Source organism: Littorina saxatilis, linkage group LG1 (genome assembly GCF_037325665.1).
Source record: "Littorina saxatilis isolate snail1 linkage group LG1, US_GU_Lsax_2.0, whole genome shotgun sequence".
Classification (NCBI taxonomy): Eukaryota; Metazoa; Mollusca; class Gastropoda; order Littorinimorpha; family Littorinidae; genus Littorina; species Littorina saxatilis.
This window is the reverse complement of record NC_090245.1, coordinates 106588043-106613232: the sequence shown is the minus strand read 5'-3', so window position 1 is coordinate 106613232 and position 25190 is coordinate 106588043. Positions and strand designations below refer to the sequence as shown.

The 25190-nt window shown below is 43.5% G+C and overlaps 1 protein-coding gene and 2 non-coding genes across 3 annotated transcripts; all 3 read left to right on the top strand.

The window, feature by feature from the left end:
- The first annotated feature begins 60 nt into the window (after nucleotides 1–60).
- Nucleotides 61–24974, top strand: LOC138949252 (uncharacterized). The gene is made up of 7 exons (XM_070321035.1): nucleotides 61–459; nucleotides 7375–7526; nucleotides 8522–8691; nucleotides 11074–11234; nucleotides 20899–21063; nucleotides 22138–22237; nucleotides 22605–24974. The coding sequence occupies exons 1-7, from the start codon at nucleotides 191–193 to the stop codon at nucleotides 23055–23057; spliced, it is 1470 nt and encodes a 489-aa protein (XP_070177136.1). The 5' UTR covers nucleotides 61–190; the 3' UTR covers nucleotides 23058–24974.
- LOC138951171 (Z30 small nucleolar RNA) lies at nucleotides 9330–9443 on the top strand. The gene has a single exon (XR_011451031.1). It is a non-coding gene; the product is annotated as a Z30 small nucleolar RNA (small nucleolar RNA).
- LOC138951162 (Z30 small nucleolar RNA) lies at nucleotides 10284–10397 on the top strand. Its single transcript, XR_011451026.1, has one exon. It is a non-coding gene; the product is annotated as a Z30 small nucleolar RNA (small nucleolar RNA).
- Nucleotides 24975–25190: the final 216 nt, after the last annotated feature.

Below are 25190 nucleotides of genomic sequence, written 5' to 3'. Positions count from 1 at the left end.
GGCGTTAAAGAACACGCTGCTCAAACTAAGGGAAGTAACTATAAAGTGCGGAAGCTTGTTGGCCGGAAACAGTGACGAGGCGATAGCGGGAGATGGTGGCATGAAAGCATCGTCTGCTGAACACAGCGAAGATGTTCAGCCTGTAGTGTTGCATCTCCCTTCCTAAGTGCAAATAAGCTGAATTGAAATTATGTCTCTGAGTCGAGTGCAACTTGTGTGCACGATTTTTTGCTTACAGCATTTTCTGACCCCCCTTTCAGGCCAAAAGAGTCGACTGCCAGGGCATGGGCGCCCTTTCGGGGAACACATGAAGCCAATGGGGCTTACAACCATCGGCAGATTTTCTTCCCCCCATGTATTTTATGGTCACTTTGTCAAAGCTAGCAAGCCCATTCACATGAAGTCGGCGCTGACAGAAGCAAACCACCCTGGCTTAGAGTGGACAGATGCATTTTTAAGGTATGAAATATTGTGATTCAACAGGTATGCACAGACACAGTCTGGAATCCAGTTTCAGTGGAGATGGGAATTCCAGTTTTCACTAGGGGAAATGCGGGGATGTAGCTCAGTCGGTAGCGCGCTGGATTTGTAGCCAGTTGGCCGCTGTCAGCATGAAATCGTCCCCACGTTCGGCGAGAGATTTATTTCTCAGAGTCAACTTTGTGTGCAGACTCTCCTCGGTGTCCGAACACCCCCGTGTGTACACGCAAGCACAAGACCAAGTGCGCACGAAAAAGATCCTGTAATCCATGTCAGAGTTCGGTGGGTTATAGAAACACGAAAATACCTAGCATGCTTCCCCCGAAAGCGGCGTATGGCTGCCTAAATGGCGTGGTAAAAACGGTCATACACGTAAAAGCCGTGGGAGTTTCACCCCATGAACGAACAAACAAACTAGGGGAAATAGGAATTGGGGGAAATAATGTGTTCAAAGGTTTATAATTGTTGTTAAAACCACCATTTCATCTTGAGTCATTTATTTGATTTCTGCCCATGTTTATTACGTCCGGAATGTCCTACATGTCCATGACATTGGAAAACGATGTCGAAAAGTCTGTCCTGTGCTGGCTTGTTGGATTTTTTTTTTTTGCAGTACACAATGTTCCTTGCACCAATTTCTTCCAATTTGAACTGTTTTTGGCTCCAGTGTTTGAATTCCGGTGTCAGAATAATGTGACTGGGTGAGACATGAAGCCTGTGCTGCGACTTCTGTCTTGTGTGTGGCGCACGTTATATGTCAAAGCAGCACCGCCCTGATATGGCCCTTCGTGGTCGGCTGGGCGTTAAGCAAACAAACAAACAAACTCTTTCTTTAGGACTAAGAGTTCACAAAAGAAGTGAGAAGGCCAGACAGACGGCTGAGTGAACGTTCAGTAGTGGTGGTTTTACAATACAATAATACTGCCGGCTCTGATGTTCGAGGCCATCTCTCTCTCCCTCTCTCTTTCTCTTTCTCTCTCTCTTGAGTCAGATCATATGCCAGTTGAATTTCACGTTCCCATGTGATAATGTTGATCATGATACGCGTGAGAATGCAGACTGCTTTATTGAAAAGTATGTTTGGGATAGCAGGAAGGCGGAAAAGTATGTGAATTTGATGTGTGCAGATGATATGTGTGCAAGGTTAGAGTCTGCCCAAAATTTGATTGAATCTAATATGAATGGAGCTTTGGAACTATTTAACACTTGTGTTAAGGAAAGTGCTGACTGCATGAAGAAAAGAATTTATTTGAAGTCAAATAATCAATCGGATGATTAGTTCGATCAAGAGTGCAGAGTAACCCGAAAAAATGTATGGAGATTGTTAAGCAGATGTAATCAGCCTGAAGACATTCACGCTCGCAATGTTTATTGTTTAGCCAGACGGGAATATAAAAACATGGTAGAAAGAAAGAAAAGATTGTGTAATGATTTGACATTACAAAAACTTATTGAATCTGTAAATGATCAACAAGAATTTTGGAATATAATGCATAAATTATCCTCAAAACGAAAACAAATAAAGAACAACATACCAGTTGATACCTGGTTTCAGCATTTCAAAGTATTATTGGAAAAAGATGTAATTGAGGCTGAAGAAATTGAATATGAAGATGATGAAGGTATTTTGAATCGTCCTATTTCAAAAGAAGTTTTGATTGCAATGAGAAAGTTAAAACCTCAAAAGTCTGTTTTTTCTCCAGGGATTGACTTTTTGGTACACTTGTTTAATTTTTTGTTTTCCAAAGGTGTATTTCCTGAAAGTTGGACAGAGTCCATTTGTTATCCCTTTGTTTAAGAAAGGCGTTGTGAGTGATCCAAATAATTATCGTGGAATGTTGCTGACTGTAATGTTAGTAGCAAGGTCTATAGTACTGTGATTAATAACAGCCAGGTTGCTGTTATGTTATTGCGCAACAGTGTGACTGTGAGCACCAGGCTATTCGATGTACAGGGAGACTACTCTCCCCACTTCCTCTCGCTTGCTTCCTGCATAAAGATACGAGCACATGGAACGAAGACTCCGTGTTTTATGTCGAATCTTTGAATGTATGCTCGAGAAAGAGATGCTGGCCATAGTGTTCTCCTTGGAGAAGTTCCACCAGTACACATTTGGGCGCCAAGTTGAAATAGAAAGCGATCACAAGCCTCTAGAAGCCATTCTCCAAAAACCCTTGTCTGCCGCACCTCGGCGACTCCAAGGTATGATGCTACGAATCGAGAACTACAACATCACTGTCCATTACAAGAAAGGAAAAGAGATGCACCTCGCTGATACGCTTTCACGAGCATACATCAATGCCCCCAGCCGTCAAGAGGATTTTGAGTTCGTCAATATGGTGAGTTTCCTGCCCATCCGGGAGGAAAGACTGGCGAAGCTCAAGGCCAGGACGGAAAACGATGAAAACCTCCAGCTTCTCAAGACGACCATCATGACTGGTTGGCCTGACGACAGAAACGATCTACCAGCCACCCTCACTCCTTATTTTCACTTTCGTGACGAAATGACAGTTCAAGATGGACTCATCTTTAAAGGAGAAAGAGTCGTCGTTCCTGAGTCTATGCGTGGAGAGATGAAGACAGCTGTTCATTCTACTCATTCTGGAATTGACGGATGTCTGAAGAGAGCCAGAGAGTGTCTGTTTTGGCCCGGCATGTCGGGAGACATTAAGAACTTCATTTCAACCTGTGAAACATGCAACACTTACCAAAGCGCCAATCAGCCAGAAACTCTCATGCCACATGAACTTCCTTCTCGTCAGTGGGAGAAGGTAGGCGTCGACCTCTTCGAACTCGACGGGAAAGACTATATGGTGACCACTGACTACTTCAGCAACTTCTGGGAGATTGATAGACTTGAGAACACTACTTCCTCTACCATCATCAAGAAGTTGAAAGCACACATTGCCCGCTATGGTTCCCCATGCATTCTAGTCAGTGACAACGGTCCACAATTCACCTCGGAGAACTTTCAAGAATTCGCACGTTCTTTCGACTTCGAACACAGAACGTCAAGTCCCTATAACAGCAAAGCAAACGGAAAAGCTGAATCATCAGTCAAGACTGCAAAGGCTTTGCTGAGGAAGAACAAAGAAGGAGACCAGTTCCTTGCTCTACTGAACTACAGGAACACTCCTAGCCAAGCGACCGGGACTAGCCCAGCACAGCGATTCTTCAACAGAAGAACCAGAACACTGCTTCCAACAACAGCAACACTCCTGAAACCAAAGGTAGACTTAGACGCCGAAAAGAAGAAGCTGCGTGCACACCAGAAGAAGCAGAAGACAAACTTCGACAAAGGAGCCAAAGACCTACCCCCTCTTGAAGAAGGCGACACTGTACGTATGCAGCCCTTTACTCTAGGCCACAAGAAGTGGACGAAAGCTGTCGTCACCAAGCGCCTCGATGATAGGTCATACGAGATACAGGCCAACGGCTCGCTGTACCGTCGGAACAGAGTCCACCTGAAGAAGACTGCTGAGAGCGCCAGCCCAGAACCATCAGCTGACTCCGCCTGCAATCGCCCGCAGCAACCGCCACCTACACCATGCCCTACAGCTACTGAGACCACCACTACGCCACAGCCGCCGGCGAAGATGACCCCGCAGCGACATCAACCAGAGGCTCCGGTGAAGCCGTCTAGCCCCAGCAAGATCCCAGTCAGCACCAGATCTGGCCGTACAGTCAAGTGCCCCAAGATGAAAGACTTTGTATATATCGCCGATAAATGATTCGAAGCGCGTGTACGGAAACAGCAGTGAAATGAACATTATACAGACTCTTAATACTCAAAGTCGGTATTGTTTTGAATTCGTTTCGAGCTCGTCCGTCGTTAGAATGTCGTGTCGAATTCGCGTACGCGTATCGTTTCGGAAATCGTTTCGAATTCGACTGTTATTTCGGAGTTTTGTTTATTTGACTAAGCGCTCGAATTTTCTTTAAACAAAGAGGGATGTTATGTTATTGCGCAACAGTGTGACTGTGAGCACCAGGCTATTCGATGTACAGGGAGACTACTCTCCCCACTTCCTCTCGCTTGCTTCCTGCATAAAGATACGAGCACATGGAACGAAGACTCCGTGTTTTATGTCGAATCTTTGAATGTATGCTACGCATAACACAACAGTTGCAAGAATGGATTGAATGTAATAACAGTATGGGGGAATATCAAGCTGGTTTTAAGAATTATTCCACTATTGATCATATGTTTACACTTTTGGCCTTTGTACAGAAACAATTTTCTTTGAATCGTAAGCTGGATGTTGCTTTTATTGATTTTGAGAAGGCGTTTGATTCCATCAACAGAGCTTTGCTCTGGCCAATTCTGTTAAAAAATGGTATAAAAGGGAAACTCTTTAGGTGTGTGAAGAGTATGTATGATAATGTAAAAATAAAAGTGAGATGTGGAGCAAAGTTTACAGATTATATTAATTGTACATTAAATTACATATATATATCTTATCCCAATTCAAATGTAGCAATTTACTTCAGTTTAGTGCTAGAACGCTGAAAACTAAGCTCCACCCTGGTAGGGGGGAAAGTAACCCTAAAAATAGGAGAGTTGTTCGCCTTAGAAGTTGTGAGCTATTTATAGCTCGCAAGGCAACACCTGTGGATTGTACAGTTCTGTTTGTGATAATCGTAAATATGCTGCATCAAATTTGGTGGGCATATTCAGGTGGACCCCGGGCACAAACTGGTGGATGAAAATTTTCAACACGTGCTCTAAGACGGCGAACCGCCACGCTGTCTGTCTCTGCCTCGCGATTCACCCGGCGAAGCCGGGTATTCCTCTAGTATATATATATATCCCATGACCTCCCTTCTTTGTCTCTGTTACTTCAGTATGGGTATATATGTTGTATTTTTATAGCTCAATAAATACATCATGGACTCCAAAAAATATATGATAGTGCAGATTCCGATTTGGGCAAAGGACTACTTTCCTCCCGACCTTTGACCTCGCGCCGAACAATGTGACACATTTGTATGAAGTTCTAAAATCGTATTGCACGGCTCAGAAAACCATATCAGTTGCACGCAAAAATGAATCTCAGAACTGATCTGATGTATGAGATGCAATAAGCAAAAGTTTCTTTCATTATGAAAGCAATGCAGGTCGAAAAAAACGAACATTCAACTTACAAGATAACTAGATGCTAGCGAACCAAAACAAAAACACGAGTACCCTCCCCTTGCATCGTTAGCAGATGACTTTTGAGAATCTGTCGGTAGTGTGTTTTGGTGTGCGCCTTCAGCTACCAAACATCGGCTGTTTCACGTGTTTTGCGAGCAAGTCTACTCTTTTGCCTGGCTCTGCAGTAAGTCCACATATTTTTCCGTAATCCAGTCATATTCCTTCAAAATGCAATCAATCGGCGGTGACAGACGTGTCGGTCGCGTTTTCCTCACACCCATACCAGTTTAAGTTCATCCATGCAAACACACTCGCAAAACAGTTTATCACGTAGATACATTTCAAATAGGGAGCAAATGGTTAAATCTAAACCTACATATTTGTTCCCTAAAATTTGCTTCTCTGTCAATAAGCCTAATTACACACGTTCGAGAAAAACAACGTGGAATCGATTCTGAATCGAGTAAGCCAAATGGGTCCCAAACCCGTTTCGCCCGTTCTGCCGACCTGAAACGCAAAACAAAAGAATTGTGCGCTTCAACTAAATTAATTTCTATTCGACTTCATTACTTTCTTGCAACTTATGAACCTTTACTTAAAGCTTTTAAATGGTCTGAAAGTAGTGTTACCGCGTACTTATCGATGCACTCATTCGTTTTATTTTTTCAGCGACGGTCACTTAGTTTAAGGTTGCAAAAGGGCTAAGTCTCGCTGGCAACAGTTTTACCCTGCACAGATCGCAACAGTGCCGCTAGTAGTCTACACTTTGTGTTTGATGGTAGAATGGGATATACAGATTACAACACTCGTGGTTTTTTATATGGCTTGTATTTCAGTCAAGACCCAGCGGGAATATCAATCGAGAGCCACTCGCCAGAGGCTCGTGTCTCCCGATGATATTCATCCGCTGGGTCTTGACTGAAATACAAGCCATATAAAAAACCACTCGTGTTGTAACCTATACATAGATCACTATGTGTTCACCTGTGCAGTCATCACTTGGCTTATATGGATTGGATTGGATTGGATAAGATTTACAGTCCAGTGAGGTTACCCTCATGGAAATTCGGGTTGCTTTCTCCCCGGGGAAAGCGAGCTGCCATACATACGGCGCTACCCATATTTTTTTTTTTTCCTGCATGCGTGTATTCATGTTTCCTGAGACTTAATGCCGTGTGAGATGGAATTTTTTTTTTACTTTATTCCAAGTCCCACGGGTATTTGATGGACATTTTTATCTATGCCTATACAATTTTGCCAGGAAAGACCCTTTTGTCAATCGTGGGATCTTTAACGTGCACACCCCAATGTAGTGTACACGAAGGGACCTCGGTTTTTCGTCTCATCCGAAAGACTAGCACTTGAACCCACCACCTAGGTTAGGAAAGGGGGGAGAAAATTGCGGCCTGACCCAGGCCTGAACACGCAACCTCTCGCTTCCGAGCGCAAGTGCGTTACCACTCGACCACCCAGTCCCATTATGGTCTGTTAATTTGACTTGTTTACTGATTTTTTGACTGTTTGTTGTTTTTGTGTCTTTTGGTATAGTTACATAACTTACAAGTAACAATTATTGCACAATAATTTTTTTTAACTTTATTACTTTTATTGTTTGGTTGCCCGTTCAAATGTTTATTACTTCGAATATCTTGGTGCTATGATTAGTTCAGTTTTTCTCTTTTTTTGTTTTATCATTATATATATTTACTTCTATTTGTTCTCGTAAAAAGTTTCACAGGATGGCGTGTAACTTGCAGGAATCGTTATGGAAAGGAAATGGTGCGGGTGGAAGTGGGCAAGATGGAAGTGCGCAGCCGCAAAGCCCACTGGATGAGAATGGATAAATTCCTTAAAGACTATCTTCACAGCGACCTCTACATGGTGCACAGTGTTTCAGGTCGTCTCAAAGGTAGTCTTTAATTGTCATCACATTTTTAAAAAATACTTTTTTCGGGGGGAAGGGGGGGGGGGGGGGGGTAGAGAATATTAATGTACATCTATATATACATATTTATGCATTATGTGAAAGCTGTAGGCAAGTTGATTCTGATTCTGAGGTTGCATAATCATTAAATTAAGTCTTGCCTCTGAGTCGGACGCAATCATGCAGTTTTGTTTTCTGTTTCTGAAACCGGATTTGTATGGCCATACAGATTACAATGGGACATATACCCCAGCTATTTTAACCTTTGAAAAATCACACACAAAAAGTAGTGAAAAAGAGAGAGGGGTGGGGGGATGTGTGTCTTAAAATGGGGATATGATATATGTTTGTCATACACAGCTGCTGTGGTGGCCGTATTGAAAAGAACAGATTTTATAGCTTTACTACGGCAGTACTGAAACAATTAAATGAAACTACATGTTTATTTTTAATGGAGATCGTAGGTGGAACTTGGAAAAAAAATGGTTTTGTAAAAATAATTTTAATCACTGGTATAAAAAAAAAAGACGGCTGAATAAAGACTACCAAGCGCACTGGCATCATATCAGAAAGCAGCCACACCTCACTGGAAGTTTAACAGGTTTTCAAAAGATCACACATACACATGTCTGGTGCAAAATTGCACTTGCAGGGATAAGGACTATAGCTCTATGCATGTGAAAACAAAACAAATGTGACCCTCCACCACAAAATGAGTTGGATGTCACCTCGCGCAGTTCTGCGCTAGGCCTAAATACATCTGGGAGATGTCGGGTGTTAGTGTGAGGGTCACCTTAGTCACAGGCTTATAACTCGAAAAGTGTTCGCTCTTTTCTAAAACGGGTTTCACCTCTAGATAGAGCATAAAAAACTCTTTAAGAAAATGTAAAAATATAGAAATCATGCAAAGGTAACATGCGACTCATTCCTTGGTGGAGGGTCACAAATAAACATAATATGCAACTCTTTCTATCAAACAGACCTGGTTCTGATACCACCCACCTTGCAGTGTGGTGGTTACCAGAGGGCCATGCAAGAGGCTGTTGTCTGGATGGGAAAGGGACCCCTGCGCTCTGTGCTACACTACGATGAGGTGGACAATCTGCTGTGTGTCTTTGATGGAACGAAAGATGTTGTCCTTATTGATAAGGTGAGAGAATTTTGTGAAAAGCTAGGGCAATCACACGGATATAGGCTTATATTTTGTGTGTGTGTGTGTGTGTTTAAACTAAAAGAGTGTTGGATCAATCACATTGCTGCCAACCTGACTGTTTCATCTGCAAACGATGCTAGATTGTCAGGTAAATAGAGTGGTGTGTGTTTAGGGGGGGGGGGGGGGGGGGGTACAGGGGTTCCCGATCTCCAATGAAACTATTTGAAAGGACCCTTTCGGTTGTTGCATTGTTGATTGTCTTGAACAAAATACACCTGTCAGGAAAAGCCACCTGTAAATGTATGTAGGGACTCAATTGGCTGGTGTCCTTTCATCGCAGGTACCACAGTACTTGAAAGCTTTCAGTCACTCAGTAAAAGCATTATATAAATCTCTTTGCCATGATGACAAGTTTGTCTACTTGACCTGGTACTGTCAGTGTGCTGAACGTGTGTCAGTGACCGGCTTTGACCATGGGTATGATACATGACTAATCTTCTCTCTGAGCAAGGAGTAGAAAATGTGTTCAATCTTCTCACAGTAACACTGCATGTATAACTTTCCTAAATGGGCACATATGGTCTAGTGGTTAGAAAGCGTCAGAAATGCTGATTGAAAGCGCGACAGAAATCTCTTTGCCATGATGACAACTATGTCTACTTGACCTGGTACTGTCAGAGTGCTGACCGTGTGTCAGTGTCTGGCTTTGACCATGGATATGATACATGACTAATCTTCTCTCTGAGCAAGGAGTATAAAATGTGTACGGTCTTTTAACAATAGTACTACATTTAAAACTTACTTCAAAAGTTCCTGGGTGAAAGCATGATATAAATCTCTTTGCCATGATAACAACTGTGTCTACTTGACCGCTGCTGGTACTGTCAGGGTGCTGAATATGTGTCAGTCTCTGGCTTTGACCATGGGTATGATACATGACTCAGTTTAACCAGCTAGAGCTACTTAGAACTCAACTTGCTGAACTTAAAACATCCAAAAGGACCCTGTTCATTACTCGGAAGAAGAAGAAGATATGATACATGACTGATCTTCTCTCTGAGCAAGGAGTAGAAAATGTGTACGGTTTTTTAACTGTAGCACTATATTTGTAACCTACATGGATGCGTTAAGAGTTTTGGATTGAAAGCATGATAAAAATCTCTTTGCCATGATGACAAGTGTGTCTACTTGACCTGGTACTGTCAGTGTGCTGAACGTGTGTCAGTGACCGGCTTTGACCATGGGTATGATACATGACTAATCTTCTCTCTGAGCAAGGAGTAGAAAATGTGTACGGTCTTTTAACTGTAGCACTATATTTGTAACCTACATGGATGCGTTAAGAGTTTTGGATTGAAAGCATGATAAAAATCTCTTTGCCATGATGACAAGTGTGTCTACTTGACCTGGTACTGTCAGTGTGCTGACCGTGTGTCAGTGTCTGGCTTTGACCATGGATATGATACATGACTAATCTTCTCTCTGAGCCAGGAGTAGAAAATGTGTTCAATCTTCTCACAGTAACACTACATTTATAAGTTATTTGAAAGCGTTAGGAGTTCCTGGGTGAAAGTATGATAGAAACCGCTTTGTAATGATGACAAGTGTGTCTACTTGACCTGGTACTGTCAGTGTACTGACCGTGTGTCAGTCTCTGGCTTTGACCATGGATATGATACATGACTAATCTTCTCTCTGAGCAAAGAGTATTTATGAGGTTAAGAATTAGAATTTAGAGTGACTGATGTGGTTATAAAGCCTGTTTTGTTATAGACCCCCCGAAATTCCAGAAAATCAGGCCTGTAATTGAAAGTACATTTACAGATGTTATTAACAGAATGTCTTGAATTCAAGACTAGTTTTAGAATGGGGGTTCTTCTATAGCAAATCGGCCATGATTGCACAGACAGTATGATACAGCAAGTTATTAAGGCCAAAAAAAAAATAGGTCTGTTTACGGTAACATAGGCCAAAAAAATAGGGTCGGTAGGTCGGGATTTTTTTTATTTATTTTTTTTTTTCTTCCCAAAAAACCATATTTTTTACGTTATTTTGAGATTTTTTTTTTTTTTTTTTTTCCCAAATGCCAAAAAAAAGTCTAGGGTCGCGCGAAAAAAATAGAGTTGGTCGGGTTACCGTAAACAGACTTTTTTTTTTTTTTGCCCAAGTGGTTCCAACAAGTTGTAGTAGTCATGGTGCTTGATTTAGGATGGGAAATGTTTTTGTTATAGTAGAGCAGACATAGCTGTTGTTGCTTTGTGGGTTAATTTGTTGTTTGTGGACTCGCATACTCAATCTTGTTTATTCCTTGATCAGTAAATGTATGTATTTGTTTGTGAAATAATGTTTCACTTTCAGTTGATGCCTTGACTGTTGCAGTTTTACAAGGAGAAAGTGGAGGCCAACGGGTTTGTCCAGGACGGCCACTACAGCACAGTGGACATGGAGAAAGTAGACATGCACTCCTTCCCACAGTTTCAGAACCTCCCTTGGTATCGTGTTCATCTTGCTGCCGGAGACTGTGTCTACATTCCTTACAGGTTAGAGTGGGTAGAGGCTGATTTCTTCTTCTTCTTCTTCTGCGTTCGTGGGCTGAAACTCCCACATACACTCGTGTTTTTTGCACGAGTGGAATTTTACGTGTATGACCGTTTTTTACCCCGCCATTCAGGCAGCCATACGCCGTTTTCGGAGGAAGCATGCTGGGTATTTTCGTGTTTCTCTAACCCACCGAACTCTGACATGGATTACAGGATCTTTTTCGTGCGCACTTGGTCTTGTGCTTGCGTGTACACACGGGGGTGTTCGGACACCGAGGAGAGTCTGCACACAAAGTTGACTCTGAGAAATAAATCTCTCGCCGAACGTGGGGACGAACTCACGCTGACAGCGGCCAACTGGATACAAATCCAGCGCGCTACCGACTGAGCTACATCCCCGCCATGGTAGAGGCTGATAAACTGGCTGTGTGTGTACAGTATGTGTGTGTGTGCGCACACACATGCCTTTATGTAACTAATACATGGGAGAGTAGCCCACATTTGTGACCCTCCACCACGGATTGAGTCGCATGTCACCTTTGCATGATTTTCATATTTTTACATTTTCCTAAAGAGTTTTTTATGCTCTATCCAGTGGTGAAAACCGTTTTAGAAAAGAGCGAAAACTGTTTGAGTTATTAGCCTGTGACTAAGGTGACCCTCACACTGTTACCAGACACTCCCCGGACTTATATTCAGCTATAGCGCAGAACCGCGCGAGGTTACATGCGACTCATTTCGTGGTGGAGGGTCACATTTGTTTAGGTTTGTGTTAATATATGTCACTCCCATTAAATAACATATTCTTACGCCAACTCACATATATAGCAATTAACTTTAGTTTGATGCTTAGACATTGAAGTACAGACCCTGGTAACAGGGGGAGGTAACTCCCAAAACAAAACAAAGTCTTGTTGTCAAGGTAATGGTAGTTACCTCCCCTTACCGGCAGCCCGCACATGCGCGGGACATACTACCGGTATAATCATTCCCTTCTTCAACACGCTTGTGTTCAGACGTGCTTGTACTTCTTCTAGGCTTTTCAGCCTTTGGCCTCCTGTTAGGAAGGCCATTGACCCTAGGTACATCTTGCTAAGCTGTTGGTGAGATCTTTCTTGTTTACAACTGTTGTTTATTGTAACTGTTCACTTGTGAAAATTTTCTCTCCGTTGTTTTCACGGAGTTTGTTCTGTTTTCACAATGGCGGACAAGAGCAGTAGCTCTGTCAGGCAGGCACCTGTCGTTTCTCCGCCGAGCAGTTAGACTTTTCTAAGTCTAAGTAACTTATCTGTAAGAGAAGGCTTCTTCTCCTTGTTTGAAATCTGTCGTGAAAGTGTTCAATCCTGAGAGTAACGAATTTTTGCGGGTCGAGATTGACCCTCCGTGTACGTTACACCCTGTGCTTTCGGCTGTCCTAGCTTACTTGCAGGACAGCCATTACGTTTCGAGGGAGGAGATAGTCTCTATGTGCTCTGGAGCAGATGAGAGACATGTTGGCCTTCGAGAGGGGAGTAGCCTGTTCTACACGGCTTACCTTTCTCCCGGCGTTGGTGACGCGGCTTCACTTTCCAAGGTTGGTTCTCGTGCGTTTCCGGTTCCGCGTCAGCGGTTCGGGATTTTAGAAGTTTGTCAGCAACTTCCGTTCTACGGTGGTTGGTGGCGACGGTTACCCTTTCCTTCACTTTTCTGGTTCCGGTTCGGCCGTTCTTGGGAGTGAAGGATTGTACGCATTAGCATCCGCTCGCAGCACTTCCGTGTTCGGGTGCTTCTGCACGGGGGTTTCTGGCGACTTCTGGTTCGTCTTCGGGCGTTCCAGGTAATCGTAGTGTGAAGGAAATCACGAATAACACTAACAGGCAAAGTTTGACAGTGATATCCTCCACGCTTTTAGAAGCGCTAACCAGAGATCTAGCGTGACATAGCAAAGTGTGTTGCACGGACTGTGAATTCAGCTCACTGACCAAGGAGAGTTGACGTTGTAAATCGCAACGAAGATATCGTTACGCTTAACCACTGTCCGGGGACAGAGAGGGGTTGTCACAGTAATCGACCGGGAGAAAGGAAGCCCGAGTAAAGCACTTAACAGGTAAATGGAATAAGCATTTGAATATCGCTAATGTTTATCGCATAAGTTGAATCGACTAACACTGTAAACATAGACAGATATCTAAGACAAGATGTCCGCTATTTATGTTTGTGCAGTGCGTCATATAACCGGTCGGAAAGGAAGATAGCGACCAGATGACAGTATCAGACCTGTTTACCAGTACGATTTGGGCGTATTTTGTATGCCAAATTTTTATCAGTACGCATAATACGCGGCACACGCACAAAATACGCATAAGAAAAAGTCTAGAATACGTTTTCCGGTGTTGGTGTGCTGATTACGGGATGGTACAACTGATACCGGTTTCGGTCTAAGGGAGATAACCATGACAGCGAATCTTCAGCTGTGGAAACCTCGTTCAGTTGTTGGCACGTGCGATCGTCTGGACAATCGTGGGCCAGTGCTGATTACGGGATGGTACAACTGATACCGGTTTCGGTCTAAGGGAGATAACCATGACAGCGAATCTTCAGCTGTAGAAACCTCGTTCAGTTGTTGGCACGTGCGATCGTCTGGACAATCGTGGCAAAATGAAGCGGAAAAATGTGCCAGTTTCGGATGACTGTACCAAGTCTAAACAGCAGAAACGGCAGATTTTCTTGGAGAAATACAAGAAAGAGCCAGGAATCGTAGAGTCTTCTTTGGGAAAAAGTCATGCACACTGCAAGTATTGTAAATCGGATTTCTCCGTTGCCCATGCCGGGAAATATGACATCGAACGACACTGCAGTTCCAAAACTCACATGGACAATGTTGCTGCAAAGAAATCCGCTGACAGCTGCCAAGGAATTATGAAGTTCATTCCCGCAAAGCAAATCCTGCCAGAAGAAAAGCCTGTAGTCCGTGCTGAAGCAATGTTTTCAGAGATGATTGTAAATATGAACTTGCCACTGTCAACCACTTTTGTGAGAGTAACACTAACAGTATGAAGACAACAAGATTAACTTTTGAAGAAAGCCAAAGGGGAGAAGACTGAACAGATGCAGCTGTCAGTGGCAAGTTCATCTTTTCATTATCGATCTGTTTGGAAGACACTGGTTATAATGCTACAAACTGACAGGTAAATACAATTGTTTTATCCCTGTTGTATTGGAAGGAGTTAAATTCTGAAGGTGTTCACAAGACATGCAATTCTTACACAAACACGTTTGCACCCACGCGTACATTTTCCCTAGCCCATATATGGCTTTGCTTGCAAAGTACACCAACTTTTTGAAAAATACACTCAACTTTTTTGGAAAGTACTCTTGCCTCGGGTTTAGGGTAAACAGGTCTGCAGTATGAAGGATCTGAGAAGCCGCCGAAGTATCATGCCTATAGACCAGCATAGCTGAGATTCGACGGGATTTCGAGAAGCTAGTGCAAGGTTATGGTTGTCCGTATAGTTGGACCATAGAGGTCACAGGGCGATAGAAACTGAGTAGTAGAAGGAATTAGTAGTTAAATACATTTCCTAGGGAACGGCCATAGACGCTGTGTAATTCTGTGTATGAACAGAGTTAAAATATGTCTACAAGCTCTTAATTACTTAAGATATAAGGAATGTTTAGTAGGCAGAGCAGACGGTGATTTAAGTCTGCCGGAATAGGAACTATAACTGTTTTTTTGACTACACACGAGCCGTGAGTCGATACCCGTAAAATAGATATCGTGTGCCTGTGAGTTCACGGACTGGTTGTGTATTTCTCTACATAAGTGAAGGGTAGAGGGTTTTGTTAGAGAAATTGTGCACGAGACTGTAATATCGAGTTGTTTATGCATACAAAACCTGTGAGTACCTGATTTTTTGAATACCTAACATTTATGTTCATGATTGTGTGTATTTGTGTGTATGTTGTCATAGCTGAATAATACAGTGGAGGGAACCTACATTTGGAGTTGTGTTTGATTCCTGTATGACAGCATATTAGCTCATTTGCATTCATTCACACGTAGCACTTCTTACTTTCTGTCAGCAACTTCCGATGTCAACCCTTCGGGTTTCAGGTCGTTGGTGGCAGCGGTGCCCTGTCTCTCACTTCCGGTTCCGCTTCAGCGGTTCCGGCGAGTGAAGGACTGTATGCATTAGCATCCGCTCGCAGCACTCCGTGTTTCGGGTGCTTCTGCACGGGTGTTTCCGGCTACTTCTGGTTCGTCTTCGGGCGTTCCAGGTAATCGTAGCACTTCTTTCTTACTGTCAGCAACTTCCGACGTCAACCCTTCGGGGTTCCAGGTTGTTGGTGGCAGCGGTGCCCCGTCTCTCGCTTCCGGTTTCGCTTCGGCTGTCTCGGATGGTGAGGGGCTGTACGCGATGGCTTCCGGGCATAGCACATCGGTGTTTCCGGTTGCTGCCGCACGGGGGGTTTCCGGCTACTGCCGGTTCCGCTTCGGCGGTTCCAGCTTATGGTAGCACTCCTTCCTTGTCGGTTCCGCACAGTGCTTCGGCACGCGGTTCCGGTACTTGGGGACAATCTTTTTTGGCTTCGGCCAACAATTGTTCCGGGAATGACAACTCTGGTTCTATGCCGGACGATTATGTCGTTGACAACAACGGTGTAGAAGATGACGAAGATCGGGATAACTCTTCGGAGGTTGATTCCCGTATTCGCATCTTGGGGAAACTTCATCGAGCACTTAAGTTGGCCGCCGAAGTTACCTCCAGGTATTTCGCCGAAGTCCACTTCTAAACTTGTGGCGCCACCACCTTCCGCGGTTGGAGATTTCTTGGGTGACAAAGGAACTGATTCCAGATTTCTTTTCTTGGAATCACCTTCAGTGACCTATGTAATAGCTCGCGTGATCGGTTAGAGCGCTTTCTCGGGCTATCTCATCTTCCCTGGAGCCTTTTCGGTTCCGAGACGATGCGGTAGAGGAGGACGCCCGTGATTCTTTTCGCTGCTCTAGCAAAAGTCACGGCCGAACAAATGGCTATTTCAGCCAAAATGTACGCTCAGACGGTCTTTTGGCGGCGTGAGGCTCTAGTTAAAGGATCAAGTCTCACAGAGAAATCTACAGTAGATTCTCTGCGACTCTCACCTTTTATAGAACAAGCCTTACAAGGTACTCAGTCTCTGGAGGCTCTCAAAAGAGAGTCTCAAGAGGATAAAAGACCTACACTTTGTCAAAGTTTACAAGCTTACTGTCAAGCAGAGTCAGAATCGTAGCGGCCCAGCGCCTTCTTCGACTTCTAACGACTCTAACCAGAAGGTGAAACAGTCGAATAGTGGTGATAGTCGCACACGCCCCTATCCGAAACCCCCCCTTTTTTTTTTTTTTTTTTTTTTTTTTTTTGGCAAGAGGGGATCTGGGCCCAAGCCCAACCCCCAATGTTTTATCCCCGATCCAGCCACTACCCTGGCCTCTACCCCTTTTGGTAGCGGGCGGCCTCTCCAGGGCCTTACCAGCATGGTTGTCTTGAACAGACAATCTCTGGATTTCAGGAGTGGTTCGGTCAGAGCCCTGTCCAACTTCAAGTACCCCGCAGATCTGGAAGTATGTTCTACATCCAGGCGGAGATTTGTCTTCTACTACAGAAACAGTCTGTAGAGGAGATCGTCGATCGCCATTCCCTGGGTTTTTATGGAAGACTTTTTGTCGTTCCGTAAGTATCGGGGGGATGGCGACCGGTGTTGGACTTGTCTCCACTGAACGTCTTTATACGGCTCATAATGTTCAAAATGGAGACACCTGCATCCGTCAGAGAGGCACTTCGTCTTTTAGACTGGGTGACCTCCATTGATCTGACGGATTCATACTTCCACATTCTGATGCACAGGTCAGACCACAATGGGTTGCGTTTCCTGTCAGGCGACAGGATGTCCGACGCCCGCGTTTGGACCGTGTGTCCCGCTCATCGGAGAATAGACAAACTACAAGATCTGGTCAGATCCTTGTCAAATCTCCGTCACGCGCCAGTAGATTCTGGGCCAATTAGAATCGATGTCCACCCCAATTCCTTTGGGCAGAGTTCACAAACGCCCTTTCCAGGTTTCACTGAACTCTTCATGGGATCCAGCCTCTCAAGGTTGGAACATGTCAGTCCCCTTTCACGGCTGGTTTCAAGAGACAACGAAACACGGGAGGCGCGCGATCTCTTACCCTCTCCAACAGGGCGTGCGAGATCATTTCTTGGGCCTTACAACAGAGTTTTGCGATTTCAGCAAAATATCTGCCAGGCCGTTTGAATGTGCTGGCCGACTTTCTCAGCCGATCGTCAAAAATCCTACACACAGAATGGACGATCTCCCATCAGGGGCTTCTGCGCCTCTGGGCGCAGGTGGAGAAACCCTGCATAGATCTGTTTGTCACACGCTTCTTTCGGCGTCTTCCAGAGTTCGGTCTCCGTATTCGGACCCGGAGGCATGGCAAATCAACACCATGGAACTAGAGTGGTCAGGGATGAAACAGGCATGGGAATTGTCCGCTGAAAAAGCAAAAGTGTCCGCCGAAAAAATAAATGGGGGAGGCAAAAATGGTTCTAAAAACAGAATTTAATAGCAAACTTGGAGCTCAGATGACACCAAATTGCACCATTTAGGTTCTTTGGAGGGGGGGGGGGGGGGGTGGGCTGGCCCCCGAACCCCCCTAGTAAGGCTATAGGCGCTTCGCACCGTCGACTTTGCTATATTACTTAAATATTTTCAGCTTTTTTTTCTTATTTCAATTCCCATGCCTGATGAAATCTTCGCTTTCCCTCTCTTTCCTCTACTTGGCACAGTTCTTGGAACTGGTGGTGTGGGATAAATGGGGTTAATCCCCTATCTTCCCGTTTCTATGGAGGTGGCCACTCACCTTGCGTGGTTGTCATCTCAGGGCCGTTCTGCATCGACTCTTAGAGTACGAAGTTCTGTTATTTCAGTCACGCTCAATACAGCTTGGAAGCTCCATCTTTTTGGGAGGCGTCATAGCAAGCGTGATAAAGGGTTGTGCCCTCAGTTCAGCTGTCCCTAGAACTTCAGTCCCAGCTTGGGATTTTTTGCTCGTTTTAGAGTTCTTATGGTTTAGAACCTTAGAACCATTGCGAGACGCAAGTCTTCCAATTTAACAAGGAAGGCTCTCATGCTCATTTTTCTTGCTTCCCCGCGAAGGGGTAGCGAAGTCTTTGCTTTTTCAGGTCTCGCGCAAAATATCACTTTTGAAAGAGATGGCTCTGTTACTCTGCGTTTTTGTTCATCGTTTATCGCGATAAATCAAAAACCAGATCAGCCGTCTCTATTCAGCCATGTAGCTCTATTCTGCCACATGGTGACCCAGGTATTGCGAACTGCCCGGTCCGAGTACTTCGAACATACCGTACTTTTCGGACTATAAGGCGCTGCCGTGTATAGGGCGCACCCCCTACTTTTTAAAAAAAAAATGAAAAAAGCCTAGAATAAGGCGATGCCATGGATAAGGCGATGGTGTCGTGCATAAGGCGATGGCATGAAAGAAAAAAATGAAGAAAAACATCGTACATAGAAAAAAACAACAACAACATCAATGATCAAACATGGCGACCGCTCAAAATCGGCAGGAAACACTGTTTCAAACAGAAAGTCCAGTCGTATCGCAAGATCGATGGCTTTAATCTTGAAGGCAGCATCGTATGAAGCTCTCTTCGTTTTCGGCATCTTGACAGTGACAAAGTCGAAGTGCAAGTTGAAGCGGTACCCAGTTGAAGTGTCAAAAGACCGACTGTCGACTGTCGTGTTTCAACGCAACTAGTGTTCAGGTAATTTTTTCGGCGATCAACATTGCTTGAATTGTGTTCACTTAAATGGTTGTTAGTTGCTCATTGATTTCAAGTTCACAGTGCTCGTGAAACCTATTTTATCCGAGAATAAGGCGACGTCGTGTATAAGGCGACCCCACGATTTTAAGTAAAAAAATAAAAAAAAAGTATCGCCTTATAGTCCGAAAAGTACGGTACTTGTCTCGCACGGCTCCTTTTAGAGCGCCAGACCAAAAAACTTATGTTCATTTCGTTGAACACGGCAAGAAGCAAAGATATTGCAAAAACAATGCTGGCTAGATGGGCTTCCACACTCATTAAACAAATCGAGTGGTGGCAGTCAAACGGGGGGGTTTAGTCCTTCCTCTGCGTTCTCCTAGAACACATGAGACCAGAGCTTCTTTGGCGGTTCTGCGATCAGGTAGGATCACCGACGTACTCAGAGCGGTGTTTTGGACGCTGAAGACGTCTTTTTACATTTAGTCAAGTTTTGATTTAAACTACTATCTGCGGGATATCTCTAGTATCCGCCAGGATGGTAGTAGTTGCTTACCAGCCATGGTTGCAGCAGGCCGGATTCTTACCAGAATTAACGTGAGTTTCCCGCCACCTTAAGTAGCAATCTGCTATATATGTGAGTTGGCGTAAGAATATGTTAATCGAAAATTTCAAAATTAAATTTTCATTTAATTAATATACTTACCCAACTCACATAGTAAATACCCTCCCTACCTACCCTACCCTGCAAACGTTATTAATGGTTTGAAGGTGGTGTTTTCAGTGGGGAATAATTATACCGGTAGTATGTCCCGCGCATGTGCGGGCTGCCGGTAAGGGGAGGTAACTACCATTACTTTGACAACAAGACTTTGTTTTGTTTTGGGAGTTACCTCCCCCTGTTACCAGGGTCTGTACTTCAATGTCTAAGCATCAAACTGAAGTTAATTGCTATATATATATGTGAGTTGGGTAAGTATATTAAATAAAAGATTTCATCTGCATGCAGACATGAGATCTAATCTTTCCATAAATTTCAAGGCCCTAACTGAAGGGTTTTTGTGAGTCACTTGAGAAAAAGTGACTCTATGTAATCGGTCAGTGTTAGTCTGTCCGGCCGGCCGTCCGTCCGGCCGTCCGGCCAGCCGTCCGGCCGGCCGGCCGTAGACACCACCTTAACGTTGGACTTTTCTCGGAAACTATCAAAGCGATCGGGCTCATATTTTGTTTAGTCGTGACCTCCAATGACCTCTACACTTTAACGATGGTTTCGTTGACCTTTGACCTTTTTCAAGGTCACAGGTCAGCGTCAAAGGAAAAATTAGACATTTTATATCTTTGACAAAGTTCATCGGATGTGATTGAAACTTTGTAGGATTATTCTTTACATCAAAGTATTTACATCTGTAGCCTTTTACGAACGTTATCAGAAAAACAAGGGAGATAACTAGCCTTTTCTGTTCGGCAACACACAACTTAACGTTGGGCTTTTCTCGGAAACTATAAAAGTGACCGGGCTCAAATTTTATGTGAACGTGACTCATTGTGTTGTGAATAGCAATTTCTTCCTGTCCATCTGATGCCTCATATAATATTCAGAACTGCGAAAGTGACTCGATCGAGCGTTTGCTCTTCTTGTTGTGAGTCAAAATCAGTGCTGAAAAGTAGGTACCTTTGCTCACTGAGTATAACCAGCGTAGATTTTCATTTTGAAGCCTTGAGCAGTTGAATTTAATTGTCCTTGCTTCTCAGTCGGTGATAATGATCGATACATGTATGCAACTCAAAGTGTTCCTTTCTAAGACTGCGAGTGTGTGAGAGATGGGGGTGGGGAGTCTCGCTTGAGTTCTTTACTGAATCTTTTTTCCCAGGTGGTACCACCAGGTAACATCACAAGGTGACCGCAGCTTGGCAGTTAACATCTGGTTTGCTCGCCTGTGGTGGTTTGACGACGATGACTGCACCGGCTTTGGGTCTTCCCACACTCTGGAGCCTTTGGACGACTATGGCTTTGCATCACCAAATGAAGCTGTCAGGTCTGAATTGATGCAACAGTGTGTTTCTGTTTGTGACATTGACTATTCTTGTGTCATTAACAGCATATCACCGGCACGGTTGGCCTAGTGGTAAGGCGTCCGCCCCGTGATCGGGAGGTCGTGGGTTCGAACCCCGGCCGGGTCATACCTAAGACTTTAAAATTGCCAATCTAGTGGCTGCTCCGCCTGGCGTCTGGCATTATGGGGTTAGTGCTGGGACTGGTTGGTCCGGTGTCAGAATAATGTGACTGGGTGAGACATGAAGCCTGTGCTGCGACTTCTGTCTTGTGTGTGGCGCACGTTATATGTCAAAGCAGCACCGCCCTGATATGGCCCTTCGTGGTCGGCTGGGCGTTAAGCAAACAAACAAACAAACAAACAAACAGCATATCTTTGAATAATACACTGCATTATTGTTGATCCTTCCAACCCCCACCCCTACCTCCTCCGACAATAATTGAGAAGGCTAGATTTGTGTACATTGGGTATGAGCTATTGTGCCAGTAGCATTAGTAGTAATAGTACATGTATACACATATAAATAAATATGTAAAATATGTTCCTTTGTTGCGGGTGTGTTAAGAAACATTGTGAGTGTATGGAATTTTCCTCTATTTTATGTTTTGTTCTGCTACTATTTGTAAAAGGAGATCTTTGTGTATAATCTATTTGTGAGGCAGAAGGACACAAAGGTTTGGGGAGATGGTGGGGGTGGGAGGGTAGCGAATGTAGAAGAATGGTTAATGGAAGGCTTTCGTCCCACCTCCACCCTCCCCCTCTTCCTCCTGCTAGCTTTTTCCTGTTCTTTTTGGTTTGCTTCAACTATGCTGTTGACCTAGATAGTTCCATAGTTTATAAGTAATGTTTGTCCGACATCATATTTTTGTTAATTTGTAACTACGTAGGGCGCGTAATATAAGCGTTCGCTTGAGTTCGTGTCCCTATTGTTTATCGTTGTATTGTTGTACCATGTTTGATTTAATAAAACATTGTTTAAACCAATGGAAGGCTTTGCTCCTTTCTTTCTTCATTTCATGTTGTGCAAGAGTGTAGAGGACTATCGGCTGTTTTCAGATCTCAGTGGCTGGAGGCTTTTGAGGGGGCCGATGATGATGTGGACCTAGCAGATTTTCTGGGAAGAGTCTCTTCAGGAACGCAGGAACATAGGAGAAAGGTACCACCCACAACATCTGTCTCATTTTTGTCTTTGTCTGTTTCACAGGTGGCCTTGTTGCTTAGGGGTCATTTGCAGCAAGGAATCTTTCCCTCGTCAAGTCTGGATAACTTTTAGTTTGTGTGTGTGCCTGTGTTTGTGTGTATGTCTGTGTGTGTGTAATTTGAGTGAATGTTTTCTTCGCTGAAATTCTCCATGTATGACAGATGCATTTATTTTCCTGACTTGCTGATTTGTAGTGCAATTTTCAGTTTGCTGGGAGCCTCTCAAAGTTACCTGTAATTATGCTTTCCTTGCATTTAAAACCTTCATAGTTATGGCTGTTTCAAGATTTGTAATTCTGTAAGGATATTCTTTGTTTTCACAGGTGCATCAGTTGATTGACAAAGACCAAGACGGCATGCTTGCTTGGATAGAGCTGTATGATTTTGACATCAGCAAGGCTTTACCCCTCTACCCTGATGTCTTCATGCTAAGTGCAGATCCTTCTGGAGGCAATGCTACACAATCTGTCCATGGTGATCAGGAAACCAGTAAAGCTGAAAAGGAACATGAAGCAAAAATTGTACAAGTGGACATGGAAGAAGAAGTTGATGACAAGGTTCAAACTGAAACAGGTGCAGTAATTGTGGACAAAGAAGAAGATGATGATGAGAAAATGAAAGACAAACATGAGGAAAAAGAGAAAGGATTCGAAACTCGGGCAGAAGACGAGAAAGAAAAACTTGAAGTAGGATTGAAAACTCAAGAAGATGAGAACGAAAAATTGGACCAAAAAGAAGATTCAGGGTATGTGCACTCGAACCGTGAGGAATTGTGATTGGTATTGACTGTTCTGTTAGTGTGCTGTTGTGTACATTTGTGTGTGTGTGTGTGTATGTATCTGCTGAAGTACTGTTGCTTTACTGTTTTCCCTTAACCCTTGCCAATCAAATGTGTCTTCCCTCGTTCACGCTTTGTGTCTTCCCAAATCACCAGAATTACTTGGCTTTATTATTGCGGCCTCATGTTTTCCTAAAGAAGGCTGAATATACAGTGTATTTTAATATCAAGTAATATATTTTATAACAGTGTCTTGGGTGATGGTGGGGTGGTTCAAGTGGCACAGCGTGTGTCTTCCTGTATCACCAGAATAACTGCTTTATTGCATCTTCATATTTTCACAAAATACATGTACAGTGCATTTTAACAAGTAGTATATTTTTCAAGGGTTTTGGGGGATGGTGGGGGTTGGGAGGATGAAAGTGGAGACAGAGTTTTGCCTTAAAAAAATGTTGTATAATAAACGTTAAAAGATTTATTAGCTCACATTGATTGACCACCCCCCTCGGGTTAGGGGGAAGAATTTACCCGATGCTCCCCAGCATGTCGTAAGAGGCGACTAACGGATTCTGTTTCTCCTTTTACCCTTGTTAAGTGTTTCTTGTATAGAATATAGTCAATGTTTGTAAAGATTTTAGTCAAGCAGTATGTAAGAAATGTTAAGTCCTTTGTACTGGAAACTTGCATTCTCCCAGTAAGGTCATATATTGTACTACGTTGCAAGCCCCTGGAGCAATTTTTTTATTAGTGCTTTTGTGAACAAGAAACAATTAACAAGTGGCTCTATCCCATCCCCCCCCCCCCCCCCCCCCCCCCCCTTTCCCCGTCGCGATATAACCTTGAACGGTTGAAAACAACGTTAAACACCAAATAAAGAATTGATTGACCAGGAGGAGGCAATTCAAAATCTTTTCATAATTTCGGATATGACATGTAGATTAAAAAAAACAACAGTTTTATTACCCCTGTTGTGATACCCATTGTTTGTGCTAAATGTGCATTGAGACTACATCTCAGGACTTATATTTCTTTTTGTAGCTACATCCCTCATACCTGCTGCTGTGCTGTGTTATTACATGTAGCTTTATTTGTCATTGCTATTCAGTGTTGTTCTCAGGCCTTGTTCTTCAGTCAATGACGTATACTTTTTTGATCTGACATTCTGACCCCTGGTCATCCGATATTTTCTAACAGAACAATATTTGCAGCCAGGATATTTGGACAGAAATATATTTTTATCCAGATCCAACTGAACTATTGTCCTCTGAATCTGGGATCATCACTGTTTAATGAAAATGCTATGTGTATACCGTTGATGGCTTATTGTTGCGCTAGACTGTGAGACTGTATTGTCATATCAAAGAAGACAGCTCTGCTGTTTCTGTCATTGTTAAGCTCAGATGTTGTGCTATTGTCTGGTGATAGAAAAAAAAGTCCATTTATTATGTGTGATTCTCCAGTCATTTTGACAGTGAAAAATTTTCAGACCTTGTCTGCCTTTTGCCTCTTTGCGTTGTTGACTTGCCTTCACATATTGTCGGTCCTAACCAGCGACCTTGCTAACCATTTTGCTAACTAGTATTCCATGCTAAGCTCAAAGCCTTACTCCTATCATCAACCTGTCATTTATGGAGTGCAAGCAGTGATATACATGTACATGCAGGAACTGTGTCATGTTTGTGAAAAGAGAACAAGACAAAATATAAAACATGTCTGATCAGGTAATTGTTTGTGGATTTGAAACAGTAATTTAAAAGACCAGAAATGGCAAGTTAACACTATCACAATAATGAACTGATTATAACATGAATTTTGGTCAAAGTGTAGAACTAAAACCTTCTTAAAATTGTAAAGGAATTTTGAACCATTTACAATCTTTCATCCTACAGGCAAATCCGGATAAGACGAAATTGAAGGGACTGTCACAAGCGGCTTTAATATTAGCATACTTTTATGCTGTGGGGTTAAATGTATTGTATTGGAGCGCCTGTGTTCCTCTATTTCGCCTGTCATAGGTAGACGCTGGTTAACTGCAGGTGTCTCGTGGAGCTCGTGCTCAGGTATTTCACGTGTGTTTTGCTTGTATTTTGTAAGGTGAACTCAGAGCTAAATTCGAGCTCGTAGATACTCC